At 36.2% G+C, this 24,251-nt stretch overlaps 2 protein-coding genes across 5 annotated transcripts; one reads left to right on the forward strand and one right to left on the reverse strand.

The window, feature by feature from the left end:
* Positions 1–3,324: 3,324 nt before the first annotated feature.
* LOC131934931 (uncharacterized) lies at positions 3,325–16,819 on the reverse strand. Of its 4 annotated transcripts, none has more exons than XM_059291199.1 (18): positions 16,550–16,819; positions 15,977–16,073; positions 14,869–15,097; positions 13,613–14,121; positions 12,813–12,924; positions 11,426–11,600; positions 11,224–11,284; positions 10,949–11,084; positions 10,578–10,766; positions 9,912–10,040; positions 9,549–9,622; positions 8,985–9,081; positions 7,940–8,001; positions 7,257–7,383; positions 6,492–6,625; positions 5,872–6,042; positions 5,335–5,457; positions 3,325–4,616 (listed from the first exon to the last, which is right to left on the reverse strand). In XM_059291199.1, exons 3-18 carry the CDS (start codon positions 15,083–15,085, stop codon positions 4,359–4,361), a joined length of 2,574 nt encoding a protein of 857 aa, XP_059147182.1. In that variant the 5' UTR covers positions 15,086–15,097; positions 15,977–16,073; positions 16,550–16,819; the 3' UTR covers positions 3,325–4,358. The 4 variants fall into 4 exon arrangements, with proteins under 4 accessions (XP_059147182.1, XP_059147183.1, XP_059147185.1 ...); XM_059291200.1 differs by having other exon boundaries at positions 16,780–16,809; XM_059291202.1 differs by lacking the exon at positions 16,550–16,819 and adding an exon at positions 16,487–16,547.
* Positions 16,820–19,056: 2,237 nt separating this feature from the next.
* On the forward strand, positions 19,057–22,654 carry LOC131934926 (uncharacterized). Its single transcript, XM_059291193.1, has 4 exons — positions 19,057–19,228; positions 20,247–20,377; positions 21,090–21,354; positions 22,322–22,654. Exons 2-4 carry the CDS (start codon positions 20,266–20,268, stop codon positions 22,557–22,559), a joined length of 615 nt encoding a protein of 204 aa, XP_059147176.1. The 5' UTR covers positions 19,057–19,228; positions 20,247–20,265; the 3' UTR covers positions 22,560–22,654.
* Positions 22,655–24,251: the final 1,597 nt, after the last annotated feature.

The following is a 24,251-nucleotide window of genomic DNA, read 5'->3' on the forward strand; positions in this document are numbered from 1 at the left end:
TAATTAATTAAAATTTGGACCGAATTAGTAGGCATTTTTTCCAACCACACCACACGCGTCATCACGTTCAATAGCTGCGCCATCACGTTCAATGGCTGCGTCATCACGTTCGGTAGCTAGGCGCGCAATGGTTTTTAGTCATGTAACTCTATTGTAAATAAAACATGTTAAATACTGAAATAAAAATTAATAAAAAACGTTTTAATAACTAACCAATGGTTTTACTAACCCTGCTCTTGATTTACGCTACGCTACGACAGAGCTATTTTTAGATAACATAAGGAAATAGCGCTAAAATTGTCACTAGACTTTTTTAATTACTTGTTTTTTCTATACTTTCATCCCTCCCCCTTTTCCGAGGCTACTATAACACCGCGTTTACTCTTGCGACATGTATAGGCTACTATACTAGTCTGGGGGGGGGGGGAAATGTTATATAATTTTATACGAAAACATTCTCCCCGCGGAACACGGATACTTAGTATACAAGTCGCAAGTGTAAAAGTTGTATCTGGTAGATCTCTCGATATAAGGCCATTCTACCTATCAAGTAGGTTGACGCGCACGGCTATTATATCACATCTATACACATATACTATAGGCCTACATGTCTAGGAAAAAAAACTCGCAAAAAAGTTAAGTAAGGCTATATTAAAAACATCATTCCCCCCCCCCTCCCGAACATGTAGTCCGATACTTTCTGAAAGTTGTTTTTTCGCCAGGGGTCGTCCATAAATGACGTCACAATCGTAGGGGGAGGGGGTCCGTAATTTTGAGACGGTGAGTGATGAGGGGGGGGGCGGTCTACATTTTCCGGTAGGGTGGGGGGGGGGGGGGAGCGGACACTAGTTAAAGTCTATGTTTACTATATAAATTCCATCTCGTTCGAGGGGGGGGGGGGCAGAGATGCCTGGAAGAAACTCTGTTCAGATGGTGTGACGTCAAACGTGTGCATTATACAGCAATATTAGAAAACGAATTTTAGCCTTTATATCACGGTTTATAAAACTGTTTTAATAAATGGAAATAGGAATTGATTAAAATACTCTATGTTGAATGAAATCAGACAAGATTTTGGAAAAACATCGATGTTTTAAGAAAAATTTAACTGCAATTTTGAGGGGGAGGGTTGTAGGCTGAGGTGTGACGTCATTTTAAGGGAGGGGGTCTAGCTTATTGTGACGATGTGTGACGGAGGGGAGAGGTAAAAATCGTCAAAAAAAGCTTGACATCTTGTATGGATGACCTCCCTCCCCCAAGTGTAAACATGTTTGGGCTTTTTCCGATACAAACTGCCACCCGGGAACCAACTAAATGAAGATCGAATCCCTAAGCTCGTAACTACAAACATACACTAATAATACCCCATAGTTAGTAGCTAATGCTTTGACAAAACAATAGACCCAACTGCGATTGAATAAAACGATAAGCTTGGCTACCTATCTATAGTAATTATTTGGTGCGGCACTTCACGGAAATCCATAGCTCAGTAAGGAGAGGGGGCGAGGGTGGAATGTTATATTAGCTATTGTATTGTGGCCTAAAGAAATGTTATAGAAATTTGAAGAAGTGGATCCAAAATTAAATTGCTGTTTATACAGCCTAAATGTGCACGGTCCAAAATTAAACAATTGTTCCTTTAAAAAAAGGTTCTGCTTAGACACTTCAAGGCAAATATTGGTGTTAAATTAATCAGTCCAGATTTATAGCTATAATTAGTGTAGCATCCCACCCCCAACAGAAAAAATTGTAATCAACCTACAAATGTCACTTACCTATTCTGACATATTTAGTCCCATTTATCATGTAGCAAATTTACCAGTGCGTAAGTTTAGAGGGACTCATGTCTATGTATGTATGTATGTATGTATGTGTATATATATATATATATATATATATATATATATATATAATATATAGGCCTCTCTATCAACCTCCCTATTTATCTATATACATACATATATATATATATATAGGCCTATATATATATACATAAATATACATGTATATGTATGTAGAGAGAGATGAAGAGTTGTTAAATTAATCAGTCCAGATTTATAGCTATAATTAGTGTAGCATCCCACCCCCAACAGAAAAAATTGTAATCAACCTACAAATGTCACTTACCTATTCTGACATATTTAGTCCCATTTATCATGTAGCAAATTTACCAGTGCGTAAGTTTAGAGGGACTCATGTCTATGTATGTATGTATGTATGTATGTGTATATATATATATATATATATATATATATATATATATAATATATAGGCCTCTCTATCAACCTCCCTATTTATCTATATACATACATATATATATATATATAGGCCTATATATATACATAAATATACATGTATGTAGAGAGAGATGAAGAGTTGTATTTCTAAACCAACACGTATAAATATTTTGACATTTTACCTGAAGAATCTTATTTTGAAGAAAAACACAACAGTCAATAGAAAAAGACATCCAAGCCAGTAAGTGGGGGTGGACTGGACATACCCTGTCAAGGGATGAAGAAAATATCACAAAGGAAGCCATGAACTGGAATCCTCAGGGTAGGAGGGATGTGTGCCAGGCCTAGGAAGTCATGGAGAAGAATAGTAGAAGAGGCAAAGGCCGCTGGGTGCAGATAAGGAGAACTGCCCCAAAACCATGTCTGGTGTGATTGCAGCCCTTTGCTCCCTAGTGCCACACAGGAATAAGTCAAGTCACCTGAAGAAAATTTGATTACATGGCCCTAAGTTCAGTTTATTACTTTGGTCCTAAGCTCAGTACATTAATTGGTCCTAAGCTCAGTTCATTACTTTGGTCCTAAGCTCAGTTCATTACTTTGGTCCTAAGCTCAGTTCATTACTTTGGTCCTAAGCTCAGTTCATTACTTTGGTCCAAAGCTCAGTACATTACTTTGGTCCTAAGCTCAGTTAATTACTTTGGGGGTTCTGATTTTTTTGTGACAGTGTGAAATAAAGCATCAAATATGTATGGATAAACACTTATCGCAACTGCATTGCTATCAGTGGTGGAATTTTTGTGTTTGTAGGTTGGTGGGGGTAGGGTGTTAATTAGTTTCTATCACCGTTAACAGACTCGCCTTAACTCTCTTACAACTGAACACAAGCGTCCTAAATTAAAATCTTGTCCTTGCCTTTATACTCTTTAACAACTGAACACAGGTGTTATTAGTTACAATGTTGGCTTCTTTTTGCTAAATAATTTTTCAATACTAAATTTTTTTTTTAAATGAGGAACCAAATGTTATTATTCATTCTTAAAATTAGATATAGTTTGAATTAAATATTATAAAACTATTTGTACAAAAATTGTCATTTTATTTGGCGATACAAAACTTTGATGTTGATGAGAGGGTAAAAATAACAGTGTTCTAACTAACAAACAGATATTTATGTAGCTTTGTTACTACTTCATTTTAAAAATGTGTAAATATTTATTGTTCTTAGAGATGGATGGTCACTTGTTTAAAATACATGAAAAGGAACTTGAAACTCAAATAGGCCCATTGGTTTAAAATAGGGACTCTTTACAGACCAGAGATTCCAAAAGACAATGTAAATAGAGTTCTATCTCTTTCTTTAATCTCTGAAATATGAAGAGGGATGTGTGGTCAGGACTATGAGCAGCTGCCTTTACTTTCCATTTAGTGAATCAGGTTAGTGCTGAACACATTACCCCTTTATGTTGAGGAATCTTTACTAATTGAATCAGGTTAAGTGGTTTAACAGGGACATCTGATGGGGGTCAAGTCCAGAAAACAATATATTAAGCATTCAGGTTAGAAATCATGTGCTCATTAATCATGCCATTCTCCACTGGTTATTTCAATAAAAATTATAACTAATTACTCATTAAATTACTCATTAAGTTTACAATTGACTTAAGCCTTAAATTAAAAATCAAATCAAAATGACACATCAAAGTAAGGAGACAGAATTTTCATTAGAGTTCTATTTACAAAGTTTGATTCATTTTTTGACAGCAGCTGTTTCATTTTTTTAAATTCCTATTATATTTGAAGATACAAATGTACATAGAAAGACAACATACATATTACAACAGTTAATATCACTCTCAATCACCTGAGCTAGTAAACATTTGAACTCTATTGTTGCTGGCAGTTTAAACCAGAATTGCACTATAGAATAAACTGTATTGAACATACTGCAGATGACTTGTTAAAAACATAAGTATTATTTACATAGTCAATTAAATATATTATGCTTTGCCCTATTCGGTAAATGAAAAAGAAAAGAAAAAATCACAATTGAATCTAGAATTTTTAACTTGTGAACAAAATGATGGAATATAAAAGCTTTAGCTATGTCCGATCAGTTGTGGATCATTTCAAATCTATGAGGTTTTCATCATCACTGTTGTCCATCTCGTCGGGGGTGAGTCCCTCGTTGACATAAAAACTGTTCCCGTTGATATTGTGCCCTAATTGTGGCGACGTTAAGCCGTTCCTGTCTGTTCCTTGGTCCACTGGGTAGCCAGCGGTCAGCTGCCGTAACACAAGTTTCTTGTACACCCCATGTTTGGCCAGTAGCTCGCTGTGTGTTCCCATTTCTGCAATCTGACCCTTGTCTATCACAATGACCTGGGAATTTCATTCATTGTTAACAATGAGATGTAGGAAATTACAGCACAAATAACCTGGGAATTTCATTCATTGTTAACAATGAGATGTAGGAAATTACAGCACAAATAACCTGGGAATTTCATTCATTGTTAACTATGAGATGTATGAAATTACAGCACAAATAACCTGGGAATTTCATTCATTGTAAACAATGAGATGTAGGAAATTACAGCACAAATATTTATATAAAACTTAAAAGTTTTATTTTCTCTAGAGCTTCTAACTTTTCTACGACAACTCAAAGCACTTACCAAATGGAATACAAATGTTAAAATTAAATTAAATGGTATAAACAAATGAAAAATATTAAAAATAAGAACTTCCAAAATATTTCTAGAATAATTTTTTTTTACCAATAAATCTCATGACAAAACATCACAATTGGTTGGACCCTCAAAAGGAAGTTTTAAGAATTTTTTTTGCAGTGTTACTAAAGCAAGTGATCACAAAAACTTATGTGTTTCATTTATTGTGATTGTCCAGATCAGATTAAAAAAAATCATAGCTCAAAAATATCTCAAAAACAAAATATCTTGAACAAAATAAATCAGACAAAATATCTCAAAGACAAAAATATCTCAATGATAATGAATCTAGGATTTAAAAAAAAGAACTTAATTTATGAGAACAAAATGCCTTAAGACAAAATATCTCAAACCAATCGTCGGATTTTTACCTTGTGAGCATTCCTGACAGTGGAGAGTCTGTGAGCTATAACAATAACAGTGCGACCCTTCATAGCCCTATCCACGGCCTCTTGGACCAGGTGTTCACTTTCAGCATCTAAAGCACTTGTTGCCTTTAGAAATAGTTTAAACAAAATGAATATTAGACTCCTCACCTAAAAATTGGGGACGGTGTGGCTAAGCAGTAGAGCGCTAGACTGTTAACCCCTAAGTCTCGAGTTCGAATCTTGGTTCAAGTCAGTATAAAGCCCTTCATACATCCATGATGGGTACCTAACTCACGTTATAGTAAGAAGGCGGCTGGGCAGAGTACTGACCACACTATCCCTTCATATGCTGAGGTCACAGTAACAGGTGAACTTGCCCCATGGACCATCAGGTTAAAAAAGGGAGCATAACAACAAAAAACTATCTATTATTCTTTTAAATTTACAAAAAAAATGAAATATAAATATTGATGAAACGAACACTTAAGAAAAATAAATAGATTATAAATGAATACAAGCGATACGAAAATGTTGACCTACCTCATCTAGTAGCAGAAGTGTAGGATTCATAATGAGAGCCCTGGCAATGGCTATCCTCTGTTTTTGGCCACCCGACAGCCTGACACCCCTCTCACCGACCAGGGTGTCGTAGCCTTTTTCAAACTCGGAGATAAAGTCATGTGCATTGGCTTGCTTTGCTGCTTCAGTAATCTTAAAAAAGTTTGATCACATCATGAGATTTATAATAACTTCAGTAATCTTAAAAAAGTTTGATTACATCATGAGATTTATAATAACTTACAAAAGTTTAATTACATCATGATGGTGTATAATAACTTCAGTAATCTTTAAAAAAGTTTGATTACACCATGATGGTTTATAATAACTTAAAAAAGTTTGATTACATCATGATGCTTATTAGTAACTGGGTAAAAATATCTCAGTGTCCTAATATTAAAATGAAGATTATTTTGTGTGTGTATCCACACAGCTTGTGGGGGAAAAGATTAAAAGCCTTTTAATTTTGACATCCATCATGAATAGTTTTGCTAAAAATAATTATATTCAACCTAGATGGAAAAACAAAATCTCTAATTATTTTATAAAAAGAAAATATCTTATTTCACATAGGAGAGTACAATGTAGGAGGAAGAGGTTACCTCTTCATCTGTTGCTGCGCGCCCGTACGCAATGTTTTCTTTGATGGAGCAAGCAAATAAAGTTGGTTCTTGACTGACCATAGAAATTTTTTGCCGGAACCACGTGGTGTCCAGCAGTTTTAAATCACAACCATCTGGTTACAAAAGTTAAGAATGATGATATGTTAGTTCATTTACTAAGTAGGTAATAATTTAATTAATTCTTGTGTGAATGTCTTGTTTTTTGACACCCAGTCTGTGTAGTGCATTGTATTTGACCCAGACTGTGTAGTGCCTTGTATTTGACACAGACTGTTTAGTGCCTTGTATTTGACACAGACTGTGTAGTGCCTAGTATTTGACACAGACTGTGCAGTGCCCTGTTTTTGACACCCAGACTGTGTAGTGCTTTGTATTTGACACAGACTGTTTAGTGCCTTGTATTTTGACACCCAGACCGTGTAGTGCATTGTATTTGACACAGACTGTGTAGTGCCTTGTATTTGACACAGACTGTGCAGTGCCTTTTATTTGACACAGACTGTGTAGTGCCTTGTTTTTTTGACACCCAGACTGACTGTAGCAGATCACAGATTAGGTGCGTAAACAAAATAAAGTTTTGCTGATTGCAGCGCTTCTCAAACTATCACATGTTACCCTTTTTTAACCCATCAATGATCTTGTCCTATGTGAAATTTTTTAATATTTTCTATTGCGCCTCAATTTTATATATATATAAAAAAAAGAAAAGATAAAAGAATTGTCAAGTAAATTGAAGCAACTGACCCATTAAAATATATCCATCATCAGGGTCATAGAATCGTTCTATTAAACTGACAACAGTTGATTTGCCACCACCAGAGGGCCCTACTAGTGCCACCATCTGACCTGGCTCCACTTTAAAAGACAAATTCTGCAGAAATATATGTAAATTATTTAAAAACAGATAATTTTTACAACTTTAAATTATTATTCTTTATAGCAAAACAAAAAAAAAAAATGTTGCAGACAAGGAAATTTAATTACAAAAATTTAAAATGTCGCTAATGTTGGCAAACTTACAATGTAAAATAATGCAAACCCAAGTTACAACCTAAGGTCTTCACCAGCACACATTAGTGTGTTTAAAAAAAAAAAAAAAAAAAAAAAAAAGAACTGACAAAATTTTAGATTATGTTAGACATGTTGTAACATTGTTTGTTTAAGGCCATTGTATTCAAATTAGAGAAAGCATGAAGGAGGATGCTAATAAGTATAATTAAAAGATTGCTTACTCATAATTGTGTACTTTTTCAAGGAGAAATTTACATTTTTTATTAGTTTTGTCTTATTTATTTAAAGAATGTAAAACTAAATTTCAATTGATTTCTTCAATGTTAACTTGGAAAACAGCAATTGCAGAAATCACAAGCCACATACAAAAACAGCAGTGCCAACCATTTGCATCTTGGTGTAAACAAGGAATTTACCTTGATCACTTGTGCCTCAGGTCTAGAGGGATAAGTGAATGAAACTTTCTTAAACTCAATTTCTGGAGAGAAAAAAACAATTATACATCAATGTACCTTGAATTGTTAAAAACATATAATCAAATTAAATAATTAATACTCTTAACAACTCTCAAATTACATTGTCTAAAAAACATGAATATCCCAGAATTAACATTTAACCTTATTTTTACAGCTTACGCCCAAGACACATGCGGTAGATAAAGTAGAGTTTCAATGAACAAGAAGATAGCATGGTCAGCACTATGCCCAGCCACCTTTGCTTTTGTAACATGAGTCAGGTACCCATAAGAGCTGGGTGGGCTCAGGGGCGTCTTACGAACTCAAGCTAGGGATCCAAACTCGAGACTTTCGAGTTATAAGTCGTAAGCTCTACCATCCAACCATGCTGTCTCTTCCAAATTACATAGGTTGATTGAAAAAATAAAAACCCAGCTCTAATAGGTACCTTACTCAAGTTAGGGAAAACTGTTTGAACAGCTGAGCACACTATATCTTACAAGCAGATGTTGCAGAAACAGAACAAATCTACTTCATATGTCGACTGACAGGTCTGAATGGTTAACTAAATTAAAATCTAAAATTAAATTTAATTAAAAATCCACAATTTATATTGACTGATTAAAAGTTGATAACTGTATGCCCACAATTACATGAGTCAGTTAAAAAATATAACCAAAAAATCATATCAGCCAAAACACAAGGGAAAAAATGGTAGTAAAGATAAAATTGCTACTTCATCATCATCTTTTCTTGTTCGTGCCAAAGAGAAGATGAAGAAGAGTTAATATATTTCTATGATTTCAGCAGGGATAGTGTGGTCAACACTATGCCCAGTTGCCTTGGTTTCCCTAAAGTGAGTCAGGTACCCATCGGAGCTGGGTGAACTCAGCAACATCCAGCAGCTACAAGTCCCAACAGAGATTCAAACTCAGGACCTTCGTAATAGCAGCCTAATGCTCTACCATCCAACCAGACACTCCCACACAAAAAATGTGTTACTTGCCACCAGTTAACGTAGCCAATACCAGAGGATTTGGTGGTGTATAGACCTCAGGCTTTCTATCCAGTAGGGTGAATATACGCATTGAAGCTCCCACAGCCTGTACACAATTACACATATAATTTTTTATCATTTTCAGTCAAGTGTATAATGACTGGGTAAAAAGTCTATAGACTAAGACATAAATCTATAAAAATTACTTTTGTAATTTCAAAGTGAGGAATCGATTTAAATTAAATTATTTTCCCAAAACAAAAGTATCATTCCTGAAAATTTGTCATTACAAAGATGACCTGAATTATTAAACAGCATTATAATGAGAGAAGACAAGTGCCAAACCAATATGGATCCAGATAACTGAGAATAAGTTTTAAATATATATATATATATATATATATATATATATATATATATATATATATATATATATATATATATATATATATAAAACCTCCACACAGAAGTTTATAAATAAAGAAAATTAAAATTTTGCTACCGAGTGTCTTAATAAAAACTAAAATAAATCCTACTTAATAATTATATCCCAACACAACGAATTTAACCTACCTGCATAAAATCTCCATAGAGAGATGATAACAATGCAAATCCCATTGCAACTTGTAGTGTGTACAAAAGAAATGCTGAAATCGCAGAAATAAAAAAAAAACTGTCATCTTAATTTAAAATACATTTTACAATGATTACTCCCTCTCTTGCACTACAAGGCATGACTTAAACAATGATTACTCCTTCTCCAGCATCACAAGCAAAAGGAATGCCATAAAATAAATGAAGTTCTTAGATTCCAATGAAAAATTTGGGTAACAATAATTAATTAGCTACTGATATTTTTTAAATAAAGATTTTAAATCTTTAATAAACAAAAATAACACAATAATCCGTTCTAATTATGTAGGCCTAGAGACTCACAGGTCAGCAGGCCAGCTGTTATTCCAGTGGTTGGGTCTTTAGAGTTGTCGTAAACAAGTTTCCCACCATACCACAGAACAGCTGACATGGACCCATATGCTAGGAAGCTGAACAGGCCATCCATGATGCCTGAAAACAGATTACATCGTTAGCAATTATAAATTACAGTAATTAATCAAATAATCATCATTACATAAGTAATAATTACACATAGATCTGCCATCTGTGATGCCTGAAAACAGATTACATCGTTAGCAATTTTAAATTACAGAAATTAATAAAATATACATCATTACTTAAGTAATAATTACACAAACAAAAACAAATAACATTAGTCAATTTAAATTACATCAATAACAATTTTAATTTACAGAAATAACATTATTAAATATCTGTTACATAATTAATAATTACACTTAAATTACATTATTACCAAATACATCTAATAAATATATCTTTGCAAAATGAGTAATATATAAATAACATATTACCATTTAAATACTACATAAGAAACATCAGTACTAAATAGGCATGCCATAAACATTACTAAATACATGTAAATAATATTAAAAATATACTTTAAATAACTTCCATATTTGAAAAAAAATTTTAATTTAAACATTTTAACAAGAATTCGAAGCCATGTGGCATGTCAGTTTACATTACCTTGGGCAAGTGCCAGTTTTTTCCCAATCTTGTAGCTCTCATTAATAAAGTCACTGTAAACTGATGTAGCCTTGGCCTCACCAGAAAAAGACTTGACAGTTCTCACAGAAGACAAAGCCTCTTCTGCTTGAGTTCCAGCATCAGCCAGGCGATCTTGAAATAACTTGCGCATTTTCCTCACAAATTTACCTACATTTAAAAAATAATGTTAAATTCATGTTGGGCAAAGTGAAAAACAAACCGTTAAATTTTAAAACAGAACAACTGAGGTTCACTTCAGTCTTTATAAAAATCATAAAGAATCTGTTAAAGATATTATACATTTGTTAATATTGTTAATGTATCAATGACGCTTAAGTTTGGTAACTGACCATACTGCATGGCACTGAGAGTGACCACAGGAACAATAGCCAGGAGCACCCCAGTCAGAGAAGCATTCAAGTAGAACATGAGCGCAAGTGATCCAATGATCTGGAGCAAGTAGCGGCAAAGCATTGACAAGTTCACCTAAATAAAAAAACAAGAATTCAACATTGTAAACAAAATAACAAGTTCATTAAAAATGTGTAAGAGTAATAACTGTTTTTAATAACATAATCTATAGTTTAAACCCCCCACCCACCTAGCCGGTAATCAATTCACTTACTGTGACAGCATTTTGTAGAACTGTTGTATCTGATGAAAGACGATTACACAGCTCTCCTGTTCTAGAAGTTTAGAAAAGTAAATTAATTTATAAATGAGATAATATAAACTATTAATTTTATTAATACCTTAAATACACCTTAACAATGCAACTTTTAAAAATAGTACAATAATATCAAACTAGTTAGGTGTAACAACATTACCTGTTTACATCAAAGAAAGCAATTTCCTGAACAACAACAGAGCCAAACAACTGAGATCGCAGCCTTGCTACCAGACGCTGGCCAGCGAGGGTAAATATCCAGGCTCTCACCAAGCTAAATACAGAGCCCACTAGGTATATCACCAGCAGTATCAAAACAGTTCTGTTTAAGCTCTCTAGTTTTATGAAAACAGAAAAGAGTATGCAATTAGATTTAAATGACAGCTAAAAGTGTAAAAGGCATGTCACCAGCAAATCAAATTAATTCTGTTTAAGCTACTGGGTTTAAAAAATAAAACAGTATGGAACCACATGGTAGAGAATTATGGAATGACGTGGTGGAATGGTAGAGCATACGACTGCCAACCTAAAAGTCTTGAGTTCGAATCCGGGTTGATATCCGTAGAACTTCCCATAAAGCTTTGATGGATAACTGACGCACGTTAGAGAAATTAAAGGCGACTGGGCATATTTCTGGCCACACGAACCTGTCGTATCCCTGAGTCCACCCAGCTCTGATGAGTACCTAACCTACGTTAGGGAAACAAAGGTGGCTGAGCATAGCGCTGACCACATTAACCCTTCATATTCCCAGGTCTCTGAAGCAGATGAACTCTACTTCAAAATTAACTAACTAAATGAAAATGGATTATTTGTAAAAACAATCCAAATACAAAGTGAGAAAAAATAAAAGAATTTATTTTTAAAATTTTACTAAAGAAGTAGAGTTCATCTATTTAGTGATCTCTGCATATTGTATGGTCAACAGTATGTCCAGTTGCCCTAACAATCCCTAGCCAGATAGGATAACAGCTGTCCAGGTTGGACTCTGGGAAGTTAACTTCAAGAATTAAACCCTAGAGCTTTCTTCTTTCTTCTTAGTTCTTAATTTTAGTGTTGGGAGGGGATCCCCTCCAACATAATTAAGTATATGTGTCAACTGGTCATGGCCATTGAGAGAAGAGTGGCTGTCCCCAGCTAACAAGCCTCATCTGCCCAAGGGTTCGAACTCGAGACTTTTCGGTTAAGCAACCATGAGCATTACCAACTCAACTACGCCGATCCCTTTTTACACAGGTAAAAGTGTTTTCTATATAAATTAGATTTTATTAAGGGGTGGGGGCTTTCAATTTTAATGAGCCCCACCCTTACATCTTTCCCTGACCCTGACACATTGTATGTCATAACATAATGATGATATTGTTAACTTCTCTTCGTCCTAATATTTTGACCTGTACAGAGTTAAAAGATTCAAGAGAATGAATCCCCTTAATAAAGTGACACAACTTCTAGGTCTAAGTATTTAATATTAAATCACTTTGAATTTCATATGAAAAAAAAAGGGAAATCAATCTGAAGAAAATAATGCTCAGAGTTACCCCACTTACCCATGCTTTCTAAAGCAGCATCCACCACTTTCCCAAAAAACAGAGGTGCAACAGTTTGTACAGCTGTTGTCATCAATAGAGCCACCATACCAATGGTAATAAGCCCTGCTTCCTATGGAAATAAAAGTTTTTTTTTTTAAATTTACACGAGCTCTGTTTTTAAGTAATTTAACATCAAATCAATTTGTTAACGATGTTGTATTTTATTTGTGAAACTTATGACATTTTTAAAAATAAGATTAAATAAAATACACATTGTAATTTTATTAAAGGAAGACAAGTAAAAAAAAAAGGCAACATTAATAATTAACCATTTAAGCAATCTATATGATCCTTGTAAATGTAATGTAGGCCTGCACATAATTTACTAACCATAAAACAATAGATAATTGCACTAAACCCAACTTTTGGAACAAACAAAAAATAATATGAAAAATATTAATCCTTATTTAATTAATAATTGCATTTACTACACATAAAATTTAACTCACAGGTAAGAAGTTAATCCATAAACCACTTAAGCGCTGCATTTACGCTTTTATAACTGCACCTACTACTTACAGTTTAGAAGTTAACCCATAAACCACTTAAGTACTGCCTTAACCCTTTTATAACTGCATCAACTACACACAACCTACTACTCACAAGTTAGAAGTAACCCATAAACCACTTAAGCACTACATTAACCCTTTTATAACTGCACCACACAACCTACTACTCACAGGCTAGAAGTTAACCCATAAACCATTTAACAACTGCCTTAACCCTTTTATAACTGCACCACACAACCTACTACTCACAGGTTTAGCCAGAAGAGCCAGCCTATACAGGTTCACTTTTCTCTGTACAGGCTTCCCGTCCTTGTCCACCTCTCGGCCCTCCCTGTTGTAAAACTTTTTCACCCGCTGAGCCTGGAGTGTCTTAAACCCGCACTTTGCAGACACAGACAGCACAAAGATGATAAAACTACAGCTGGCGCTCCATATAACACAAGCATAATATGTCTTGTGCATACCAGGGTAGGTCGCGGCCTCGGATAATATTTTTTCTAAGATCAGACTGCCTTTGACTACAGTGAACACAAAGGCGATGAAGGAGATTGAACAGATCATGGCAATATTGGATAAAAATCTTGACCTGAGTGAGTGGTTGTAAGCAGCATCGAGAAATCGAATAGCTTTTTTTTCTGCATGCCTGACCATGAACAAATAAAATGGAATTTTAACGACAGAAAGGACGGCCAAGTCAAACACTGATAGGGAGAATTTGAAATTTTTGATGTTATTGATGAAGTAATTTGAATCTCCTCCTGAAAGAAAGAGAGAAGTAATTAAATATATGTTTGCCCTGGTAGCTAATGTAATTTTTTTTTCTTTTTAATGTGTGCACATGAGTATAAACTCACCCATCAGGCAGTTAGAATGGGAACATCAACTCACACATACAAAATCTGATACTTTTGTTATAGTCTACAGATATGCAGTGGGGACAGGACGGACGACAAAGGTAAAAGTATATGTCTTCTATATAAATTCTATTTCGTTGGTGGGGGGGGGAGGGGTTGGGGGGTTCTAGAAACTCTGCGGCTATGTTATTGCTGGTATAACTACCCAAACCCTGACCAAAGCCATGAAAAAAAGAAAACCTTGATTACAACCTGCTGGCAATCACAAAAGTAACAAAATGATCTCTCTGAATAATAATGGCTATAGTCTAATAGATCATTGAATGATCGCGCATTGGAAATCCAAGCACAAATCCTGGGCCCCTAAGATGAGAAGAGCCAGATGTTGCCCATATATCAGACCCCCTCTCTCCACACAGCTGATGGACCCAAGGGACAGGACGTTACCTGTACAGATTGGAATCAGCGGTGTCGCAGGAGCTGTCGAAAGGAAACCTGAGTTGGTAATCCTATTGCCTAAGGGGCTTCACTCCTGTTTGATTTAGTAGTTTTCTCTCCTAAATAGGTTGCTGTCACCAGCTAACGAGCATCATCTGCTTGAGGGTTCGAACTCGGGACTTTCGGGTTAGCAATAACAATAAGACCACAAACCTGTTAACCACAACACAACCGTAACGAGGGCATCAACCAACACAATCCCCCTAAACAGGGTGCTGTATCTAAGACGTGGGTAGACATAGCGCACCGTCAAACCATGAGGATGGGTTGTTTCATCATTTTGTAAGTGGCCCTCCTCTTCTTCACTGGGGATGTTGTCTGAGTAACCATGGAGATCAACCTCAGTGCCATCACTGTCTCTGCGACTCATGGTTACCTTTACCTGAAACAAAGATATCAAGTTACTTAACTGTGTATTAATTAGAAACGTAAACTAATATTATGTTACTTAACTGTGTATTAATTAGAAATCTAAACTAATATTAAGTTACTTAACTGTGTATTAATTAGAAATCTAAACTAATATTAGGTTACTTAACTGTGTATTAATTAGAAATCTAAACTAATATTAAGTTACTTGATTGTTTATTAATTAGAAGTCTAAACTAATATTATGTTATTTGACTGTGTATTAATTAGAAATCTAACTTAATATTAAGTTGCTTAACTAAGTATTAATTAGAAATCTAATCTAATTTTCAATAATAAGTGTTTCATAAAGTTCATAAAGTAAATGAACTGATAAGTTATGTAAAATATAGCCAATAGAAAGATTAGGGGTTGTCCTTGAATGATGTTACACTCCTGGATGGGGAGGGGCAGGGCTCAAACTTTAGCATTAATGTGGAGAGGTTTAAAAATGAATTGACAAGCTTGCATTTTGAACACTCATTAAATAAACTGAATTTTAGAATTTATTTGCAGTTTTTAAAGACCTTTTGTAACCAAGACATAAATATAATAAAAAAAGACTTTTTACATAATATATTTTAGTGTCAACCTTGAATAGTCTCATCTCTTCCCCTCCCCCCCCCCCCCCAACCTCACATCTTGTAGCATTAACCCTATAAAGCTAGCCTTAACACTAACACAACAAAATCACTGAGTCGTAAGTTTAGCCAAAACTAAGTAAGCTACTTACTTAAAGTAAGTAAGCTAAGTAAGCTACTTACTTAGTTAGTTATAGTTATACAACATACTTACAAGAAAATAAAATTTCTAAATAAACACATCTCACCTTGGATTAGTATAATATACTTACTTGTTTGGTGATTTGGCTTAGCTTAGAACTTGGTTTTGCTTGCGGGAATTGTGGAACTTCAATGAAGTCTTCATTCGCTAATTATTCTTTACTTGATCTTAGAATAGATGGTATCATTAATCCTTCAACCCTAGCCTAATATAAGTTACGAGCTGACCTGTGACATATCATGCGCAGCTATTTAGTTGTTTTATTTTCTATTTTTCAGTAATTCATAATTTGTGAATTTGACACTACCATTCCACATTAGGCCCTACTGTGACTGAAATTATTTTGCTTTAAAACTCTGTCAGTAGCTCATGAAGGACGATTATCATTTAGTGGACATATTAGTTTTAAGTTTGGTAAGTTTAGTTTGGTGATTTAGTTAGTTAGTATAATTCAAATCCTAGAGAATAGTAATACTCATATCATAGTACATAGAGATCTATGGCCTAAAAAATAATTAGATCTAGATGAACTTGATTCTAGAATAAGAAGAGTAACTGAGTTTACTTGACTTACACTTACTCTTCTAGTCAAGTCTTACAGTACTTGAGTTCTAGATCTAGATCTAGATTCTAAGACTCTTACCTTAAACTTTAAACTCTTTCTTTTGAACTTTTCTTACGTAACTCATAACTGTGTACTGTGTGGGTACTCGACTAAATACTAAATTTCTTCTTTATAATATTATCGTGATAATAATTGATGATTAATAGAAAAAGCAACTGGTGTTTACAATAATGTACACAATTTACTGAAGACTATTAATTTTATAGAGTAGGCCTAAATATAAAATCTAAAAAAAAGTGTGAAAATGCCTAATCATATCTCCACCGCACAATCCCCGAATGTTGTCAATGACTCGACAATGATGAAAATAATATTTTTTGAGTAGCTTCCCCTGTCAGTGAAATGTCTAAGTGGTCTGAAGGAAATCATTATCAAGTCAATGTCATTTAGGTCTAACAAAAGACCCTAATCGAGATAAACACGACCAACAAGCAATTAGAAATAAGCAGTGGCGTAGGCAGGGGGGGGTTAGGGGGGGTCATAACCCCCCCCATAGACCTCTCGGTATATATAAAAAGTATGAGGGTGGGTGCAAATCGAAAGTTTGAGGGGGGGGGGTGCAAATCGAAAGTTTGAGGGGGGGGTGCAAATCGAAAGTTTGAGGGGGGGGGGGTGCAAATCGAAAGTTTGAGGGGGGGGGGTGCAAATCGAAAGTTTGAGGGGGGGGGGGGTGCAAATCGAAAGTTTGTCCCCGGGTAAAAATTGGAACCCCCCCCTTGAGACGATCCTGGCTACGCCACTGGAAATAAGATATAGATTCTATCATATTTTGCCCTGCTATAAAAACAACAGCTTGTGCTTTGTACGGACTGGTATGAAATCCTTTACATTAAACTTCAGCCCGCTGATTGGATATATATCACATTGGTTATTTATTTAGACTTAAAGCGTCGCTTCGACTCAACGACTCAACGCCCAACGCAAAGGCATACCCAATTTAAAAATTCCATTTCCAAGCTCAAGGTGCATGTCAATCATGTCATACATTTACCATTGATGACTTATTTACCAACGACCTTTTCGACAGAAAAGGAATGCAGAATTTTATTTTTTTCGCCATCGTTCCTCTTCCTTCTAAAAACTTAAACTGGATCATCAAGACGTCCAATTAAAGATGTCCAATTAATCAAATGAAAGATATCAATGATCTTTGTTGTGCCACCTCGATGACTACAGTTTATTTGACATCTCATTCTACGACAATATCCCTCGGTCCAATACCCTCTGGCTCTGGACATCACCATAATGGTCATTACTCCACAACCACTTTCCAAGTTGTCTTGAGAATACATAAAAATCTTAAACTAATAATTATATGAAGACATATAGTATACCTCTTCCTTTCCATACGAAATTGAGATATCTAAACCAAATCTTGAACCTAAAGCTAACTCTAACAATAATTCTAAGCCTTAACAGCCTTAACGGCCATAATCGCCTTAACCTTAGCCGTAACCAAAACCCTAATGTTGACCTCCTTAATCGCGCCATTAACCGCGACCTTGACCGTACCCCTAACCCTAGCCCTAGCCCCAGCCCTAGCCATAGCCATAGCCATAGCCATAGCCATAGCCATAGCCATAGCCATAGCCATAGCCATAGCCATAGCCATAGCCATAGCCATAGCCATAGCCATAGCCATAGCCATAGCCATAGCCATAGCCATAGCCATAGCCATAGCCATAGCCATAGCCATAGCCATAGCCATAGCCATAGCCATAGCCATAGCCATAGCCATAGCCATAGCCATAGCCATAGCCATAGCCATATCACGTTAATCTTCATTTGTTAATATTTGTTAATAATTACTAAAATTAAGTTAATTGGGTAAAGGCTGGATTGTACACTAACCCTAATTCTTAGCCTATTTTTAATGGATCGTGCAATTATTATATAACCTAAATATTGTCAGTTTTCTTTTACTTCCCCCCCCCTCCTACATTTGTATGCAACAGTTTAGCACACACATATACTACATACTTATATAATGGGACGACGTGGTATAAGCTAGGCTGCTAACCCGAAAGTCTCGAGTTCGAATCCGGGTCCAAGTGACTAGGACGTCCTTGAGTCCACCCAGCTCTGATGCGTACCTAACTCACGTTGGGGAAAGTAAAGGCGGCTTGGCAAAGTGCTGACTGCACCTTCCCTTCATATGCCAAGGTGAAGAAACATGAACTCTACTTCATCTGCCCAATGGATCGCTAGGTCTAAAGAGGATTCTTTACTTATTGTATAAAACACAAAATGGTAGATGTGCTGTGTTTGTATATCATGGTGTTATAAAGCAATGTTATATCACTTTGCCTTTGATTTTTCGGTTGTCTTGCTTAACACTAATGTTATACAGAAGAGTTCAGAGTTCAAGGAAAGTGCATGACATCATTCCATATGTTAAAAACACACACACACACACACATACACATACACACACCTGTATTTCAGTGTGAAACTAGACCACCTTCTTAGAAAGACACGTACGTTATATCGGGAATTTCCTCAAGTAATGATATCAAGACTAATTTTAGCCCGCTTCGCGGGCAGTCTTCGAATCCTAAAATCTGTTGGGTATCAGTTTCTGTTTCAGTGAGTTTGTAATTTGTTCCATCAGTATTTTTCCAGTTGGCGTTCGAATCTTGCAAAGAATACACCCATTTTTTAAATTAAAAGTGTCACTGTTTTCATACATTTTTACAGGTAGGTTTAAAATTCATAATTTTTTTCGGTTTATTTTTTTAAAATAACAAATGTGTAATTTAATTTAAGAAATATAACAGGGATTTGATAGGTCAAATTTTATTATTCTAAAATATTTTTATTGTTTCACCAACGACAATTTTAAAGAATTGTTTTTTGTCTCAAAGTAAGTAGAAAGCGAGATCGTACTTATATGTTAACACAGACGTGTGTGTGTGTTTGTATTTGTGTGTGTGTGTGTGTGTGCGGAGGTAAAGTTCACCCAACATTAAATTGCCCCCCCCCCCCACCCGAAATAGAATTCATATAGAAATATAAACTCTTACCAGTGGCCCGCTACCTCCCCGGAAAATTTATCCCCCCCCTCTTCCTTAAAGTTTCTAGACTAGACTCCTGTTGAGCTTGCCGATGTTTTTTTCTCTAAAAATTAGGATTATTTATTTACCATAGTGATATTAATTGATTACTAGATCTAATTAATTTTTACTGGCGTAGCCGAATTAATAAAGTCTGACCTTGCGTTATCTGTTTCACTATCATCATCTTCATCATCATCATCATCATCATCATCATCATCATCATCTTCTTCTTCTTCGCGTTTTCAACTCCCATTGGTACATAGACCGTTTACAACATCCAGCCATGCATTAAAATTTGTGTCCTTGGTAAATTTTTTTCTATATCTATTTTCCACTGTCTCCTGCACATTGTTTCTTCCAGGCATCTCTTCGGGGGGGGGGGGGGGGGTGAGGGGGGGGGGTAGTGGGGGTGGGGGTGGGGGTGGCATCCCTCCACGAAAAAAGTCTGCATCCCTCCACGAAAAAAGTCTACCGCCCCCCCCCTATACTTTTAGCAGTGCCACCCCCCCCCCCCAAATTTAGTCCGCCCCCCCCCCTCTAAAAATAGCAAGTGCCCCCTCCCCCCCCCGTTCCCGGAGAAAAAGTCTGGAAGAAAAACTACTCCTGCATATCAATAAAGTGCGTGAACGATTTTCTAGTGAGCTTCCATCTTTGTTCAGAGAACAACACGTCTAGAAAATGTCTACGACAGAAGACCAAATGGAGGTGGCAGAGAGTGAAGACAGTGGTGTAGCCACAGGCTCAGATACAATGAGTACAAGTAGCGCGGCAAGTACCGCAACTCTCGTGGGTAAGTTAAGTTTTCTTGAGTTGTACACCTTCACTACAGCTTCGATGTGAGCCAAATTTTAACCGTTACTTTTTTGTCAGAGTTTCTTTCAGACATCTCTTGATGCGGGGGAGTGAGGGTTATGTTCACCGCCACCCCCCTCCCCCCGGAAAAATTTGAGAGAAACCTTGCTTTTCGTAGCTTTAGATTTAAATTAGCTCAATAAATTAAATAAACTTAAATTAATAAATGTATTCACAGTAAATACATTTAGCTTGATAACTTTTATGAGATAGCATACAGCTGTCTTTATAATTTGGGTTATATTCAATATAGTAATCCATGGAGTTTAGTATTAGATCTACAATCTATTTGACCTTTGGTGTAGACCCTAGTGAATAGAGATTTAAATCATGTTTTAACCAATAAAATAATTGGTCTAAGTTTACATAAGCCTTACATGTAAAAATGTATTCAACTAAACATCACATTTATTTCTTCTTTGCTTTTAAATTTAATTAAAGAGGATATTCTCCAACACAATTAAGTATTCCAAGTCAACAATTTATTCGCGTTGACTCCCACTTAAGTGTAACATTTATTTAAAAACCTGACATTTTAAATTTATTGTTATTTATGTTGAAATATCAGCTTTAATTTGATTTTTATTTATGTTGAAATATCAGTTTTGTCAATGAAATAAAATTTAGATTTCTTCTTATCTATTTTAAAGCCTCCCCTCCCCCTTCTGTTGACGGAGACCTGGGCACTTTTGACTCTGGTCTTCTCAGTCCTACAAGTGTTACGTCATCGACCCAGTGGTCAAACAGTGGATACCAGCATCACGTGACCGGAAACATCCGGTCTGACGACCCCTCCCACCACGGCCACCCTAATGCTGCCCACAGTGGCTTAAGTTCCGATAGCGGATTTTTCAGCGGTACGGCTAGACCCGGCGTCACTGACTCCGCTCAGAAAACACAGGATTGGATTGAAAAGTAGGCGGGGGTGAAGGGTGGGGGCGGGCGGCGGAAATAATTTCACTTTTCTAGGAATCATAACTAATTTTGTAGAATTTACCATTCTTATAAATATTTTAATTTAGGTTTTTACTATTAAAATGTTGCATATTTAATAAAATCGAAATATTATCACAGTTAAAAAAGGTGATATTGACTTAACAGGGGCGTCACTAGATCTGGTGTGACGTGTCGTCCGGTGCGGTGACTAAGGGTCTCACCCCCCCCCTCAAATATTTTAGCATTTTTAATACGATGTCACCCCTCTCCCCATACTATATTGTTGTAGTAACTAGCTGAACCAGTGTTTTTACAGTACATTGCACTATTTTACGATTTGGTGTTAACCCCTTAATAGTGTCGTCCTCCCCCCCCCCCCAAAGTGGTGTCACCTCCTAAGTGGCGTCACCCCTTTACATGGGGTCACCCAGTGAGGACCGAACCCCCAACCTTCCCCCGCCCTATGTATAACGTAACTGACGCTTAAACTGTAAACTGTAATGTCGTGGTTTTAGGGGAGGGGGGAGTGGTGTTACCTGAAATAAATTGAGAGATGGTAGTCTAAGAACATTTTATATAGCCTATATGAAAGGGATAGGTTACAAAATGTCACGTTCTATGTTGTAAATATGCACGATACATATCTTATCCATATTTTAAAAAATCAACTAATTGATATCTTACAAGACTTTTTTCTAACCAGTGCCAACCAGTGTTTCTTCCAGACTTTTTTCTCCGGGGGGGGGGGGGGCACTTGAAATTTTCGAGGAGGGGGAGGGGTTGGACTAAAATTTCCGGGCGGGGGGGGGGGGGGGCGGGGCGGACACTGTTAAAAGTGTATATTATCTATATAAATTCCATTTATTAAGAGATAGCTCCGCATCCCCCACCCCCCGAAAAGATGCCTGGAAGAAACTCTTGTGCCAACCTCATCCATTCCATCCAGGCACTTTGAGGTGTTTGTCAAGAACCTGGACGGCAAAACGCTGACCATCCCAGTGGAGCGTGACGAAGACGTGGCCAAGTTCCGAGCTAAGGTTGACCAGAAGACCGGCGTGCCCGGCTCCCAGCAGTACCTGACCAGTGCCGAGGGCCGGAAGTTGGAGGACGGTAAACGCCTCTGTGACTACAACATCAAGAAACATTCCACCATCTACTGCCAGGGGCGTCTGCGAGGGGGGTGACACATTCGTATAATGGAACAGTTGCCGCTTGTTGTTGTGGTTTCCTGATACAAATTTGTTTTTATAGAAGTTACTAATAAACATTTTTTGATAACTAGTATTGATTTATTTATTTATTTCGACGCATGATGTGATAAGCTGTAAGCAGTGGCGTCACAAGGTCGGGTGTCACCCGGTGCGGTAACTTCCAAAAATTGTGCATTTTCGTTTTGGTGTCACCCTTTCACTACTATGCTACCATGATTTTATTTTACTTGGATAAAAAACGGTTTTCAGAGTTTCCTTGTGACTTTACGGGCTAAATGTATACATGACCAGATTAATGGTATAAGGATAAAGATGTAGGTCTCATACTAATAAATCCTGATTAATTTAAAAAACAAACCAGAAAAGCAAGTCAACGTAGACATCTAAGGGCATTTCTTAAGAGATAGATCTAGTAAAATTACTGACAGAAGGACCCAAAATAAAATTAAAGTAATTATCATCCCACCCGATGGACGTGTTTCGGGTTCGTTATCCTCGAACAGGTTAAAAATAAACTTGAGCTAAGCAGCCAAAAGTTTATGACGTTAACCGCAATCAGGAGATAATTAAATGCCTGATTAGAAACATGTGTGCGTGGCAGTGTGTTTATGCCCCCAACAGATATCACGTGGGTCTCTGGACTAGGGTAGGGGAGAGTAAGGACAACAGAACAAAGTGCTGACCACACCGTCTATGCACCGGAAAATGCCAGACCAGAAGAGAATCCATCATGTAAGCCGTATAATACACGGGCATCTAATATTCTCATTCGATAGACTCCTTAAAGATGGGGGAAGTAGAGTTAATGTTTTTGTCAGCCACATCAATCGTCACCGCCCCTCAGTTTTTGTACAAGATTTGATCTTCAGAAAATGCATGACATTTGCAGGAAAAATATCGTTATTTTTTTTAAAGAGAAAAGTTGCTAAGTTCATCTTAATTTTAAGGGTCGCCCAGAAAACATGCGACATAGTTTAGACGAATATAACCCACATTTAGTCACAAAGCTGCTAGCCCGAAGGTCTCGAGTTCGGATCTCGGTTCGGACGTGTGACTGTATGACGTACATGAGTCCACACAGCTCTTATATGTAAAACCTGACTTAGTTGGGGAAAGTGAAGTCGGCTGGGCATAGTGCTGACCTCACTATCCCTTTATATGCCGAGGTAAATAAACAAATGTGAAATGAACTCTACTTCATCTGCCCAATGGATTGCTAGTTCTAAAAAGGAATCTTGACCTTTTCGAGAAAAAAAAATGAAACTTTCTCAACTGTGTTTGTTACATTGGCCAAAAGGTTGTAAAACTTGCACTCATATTGAGTGATATCCTTTTTTTTGGAACAGCTGACGAGCTAGCTTAAAGCGAAGGCCACATACTAGAACGCCTGTTTCATTCAGTATTTTTTCGAAAGTGAGATTATAAGGATTATTAGTTATTTGGACAACAATTTTATATTTTATAAAGTTACTTTAAAATCATACTTTTACTCTCCTACCATCCTCGCCATGTAATTTTATTTTTTGCTAAAAAAAAAAAAGAAAACTTTTATTGCTAAATATTAGTTGTTTATAGTTTTTAAAGGAAAATTATCAGTATCAAGTTGATTAAAACTGTGAAATGTAAGCCGAAACCTAATTACAGTTCATTCTAGGAAAAGTACTT

This window comes from Physella acuta, unplaced genomic scaffold (assembly GCF_028476545.2).
Source record: "Physella acuta isolate Inbredline_101_S28 unplaced genomic scaffold, ASM2847654v3 ptg000123l, whole genome shotgun sequence".
Taxonomy (NCBI): domain Eukaryota; kingdom Metazoa; phylum Mollusca; class Gastropoda; family Physidae; genus Physella; species Physella acuta.

What these genes read in the sequence shown, in the direction of transcription:
- LOC131934926 (XM_059291193.1), top strand. Translation starts at nt 20,266, where the DNA reads ATGTCTACGACAGAAGACCAAATGGAGGTGGCAGAGAGTGAAGACAGT. An exon ending in AAGTACCGCAACTCTCGTGG is followed by an intron (nt 20,378 to 21,089) that starts GTAAGTTAAGTT and finishes TCTATTTTAAAG; the next exon opens with CCTCCCCTCCCCCTTCTGTT. An exon ending in ACACAGGATTGGATTGAAAA is followed by an intron (nt 21,355 to 22,321) that starts GTAGGCGGGGGT and finishes CATTCCATCCAG; the next exon opens with GCACTTTGAGGTGTTTGTCA.
- LOC131934931 (XM_059291199.1), bottom strand. Translation starts at nt 15,085, where the DNA reads ATGAGTCGCAGAGACAGTGATGGCACTGAGGTTGATCTCCATGGTTAC. An exon ending in TTCTACAAAATGCTGTCACA is followed by an intron (nt 11,085 to 11,223) that starts GTAAGTGAATTG and finishes TTTTTTATTTAG; the next exon opens with GTGAACTTGTCAATGCTTTG. An exon ending in AAAACTGGCACTTGCCCAAG is followed by an intron (nt 10,041 to 10,577) that starts GTAATGTAAACT and finishes ATCTGTTTTCAG; the next exon opens with GCATCATGGATGGCCTGTTC.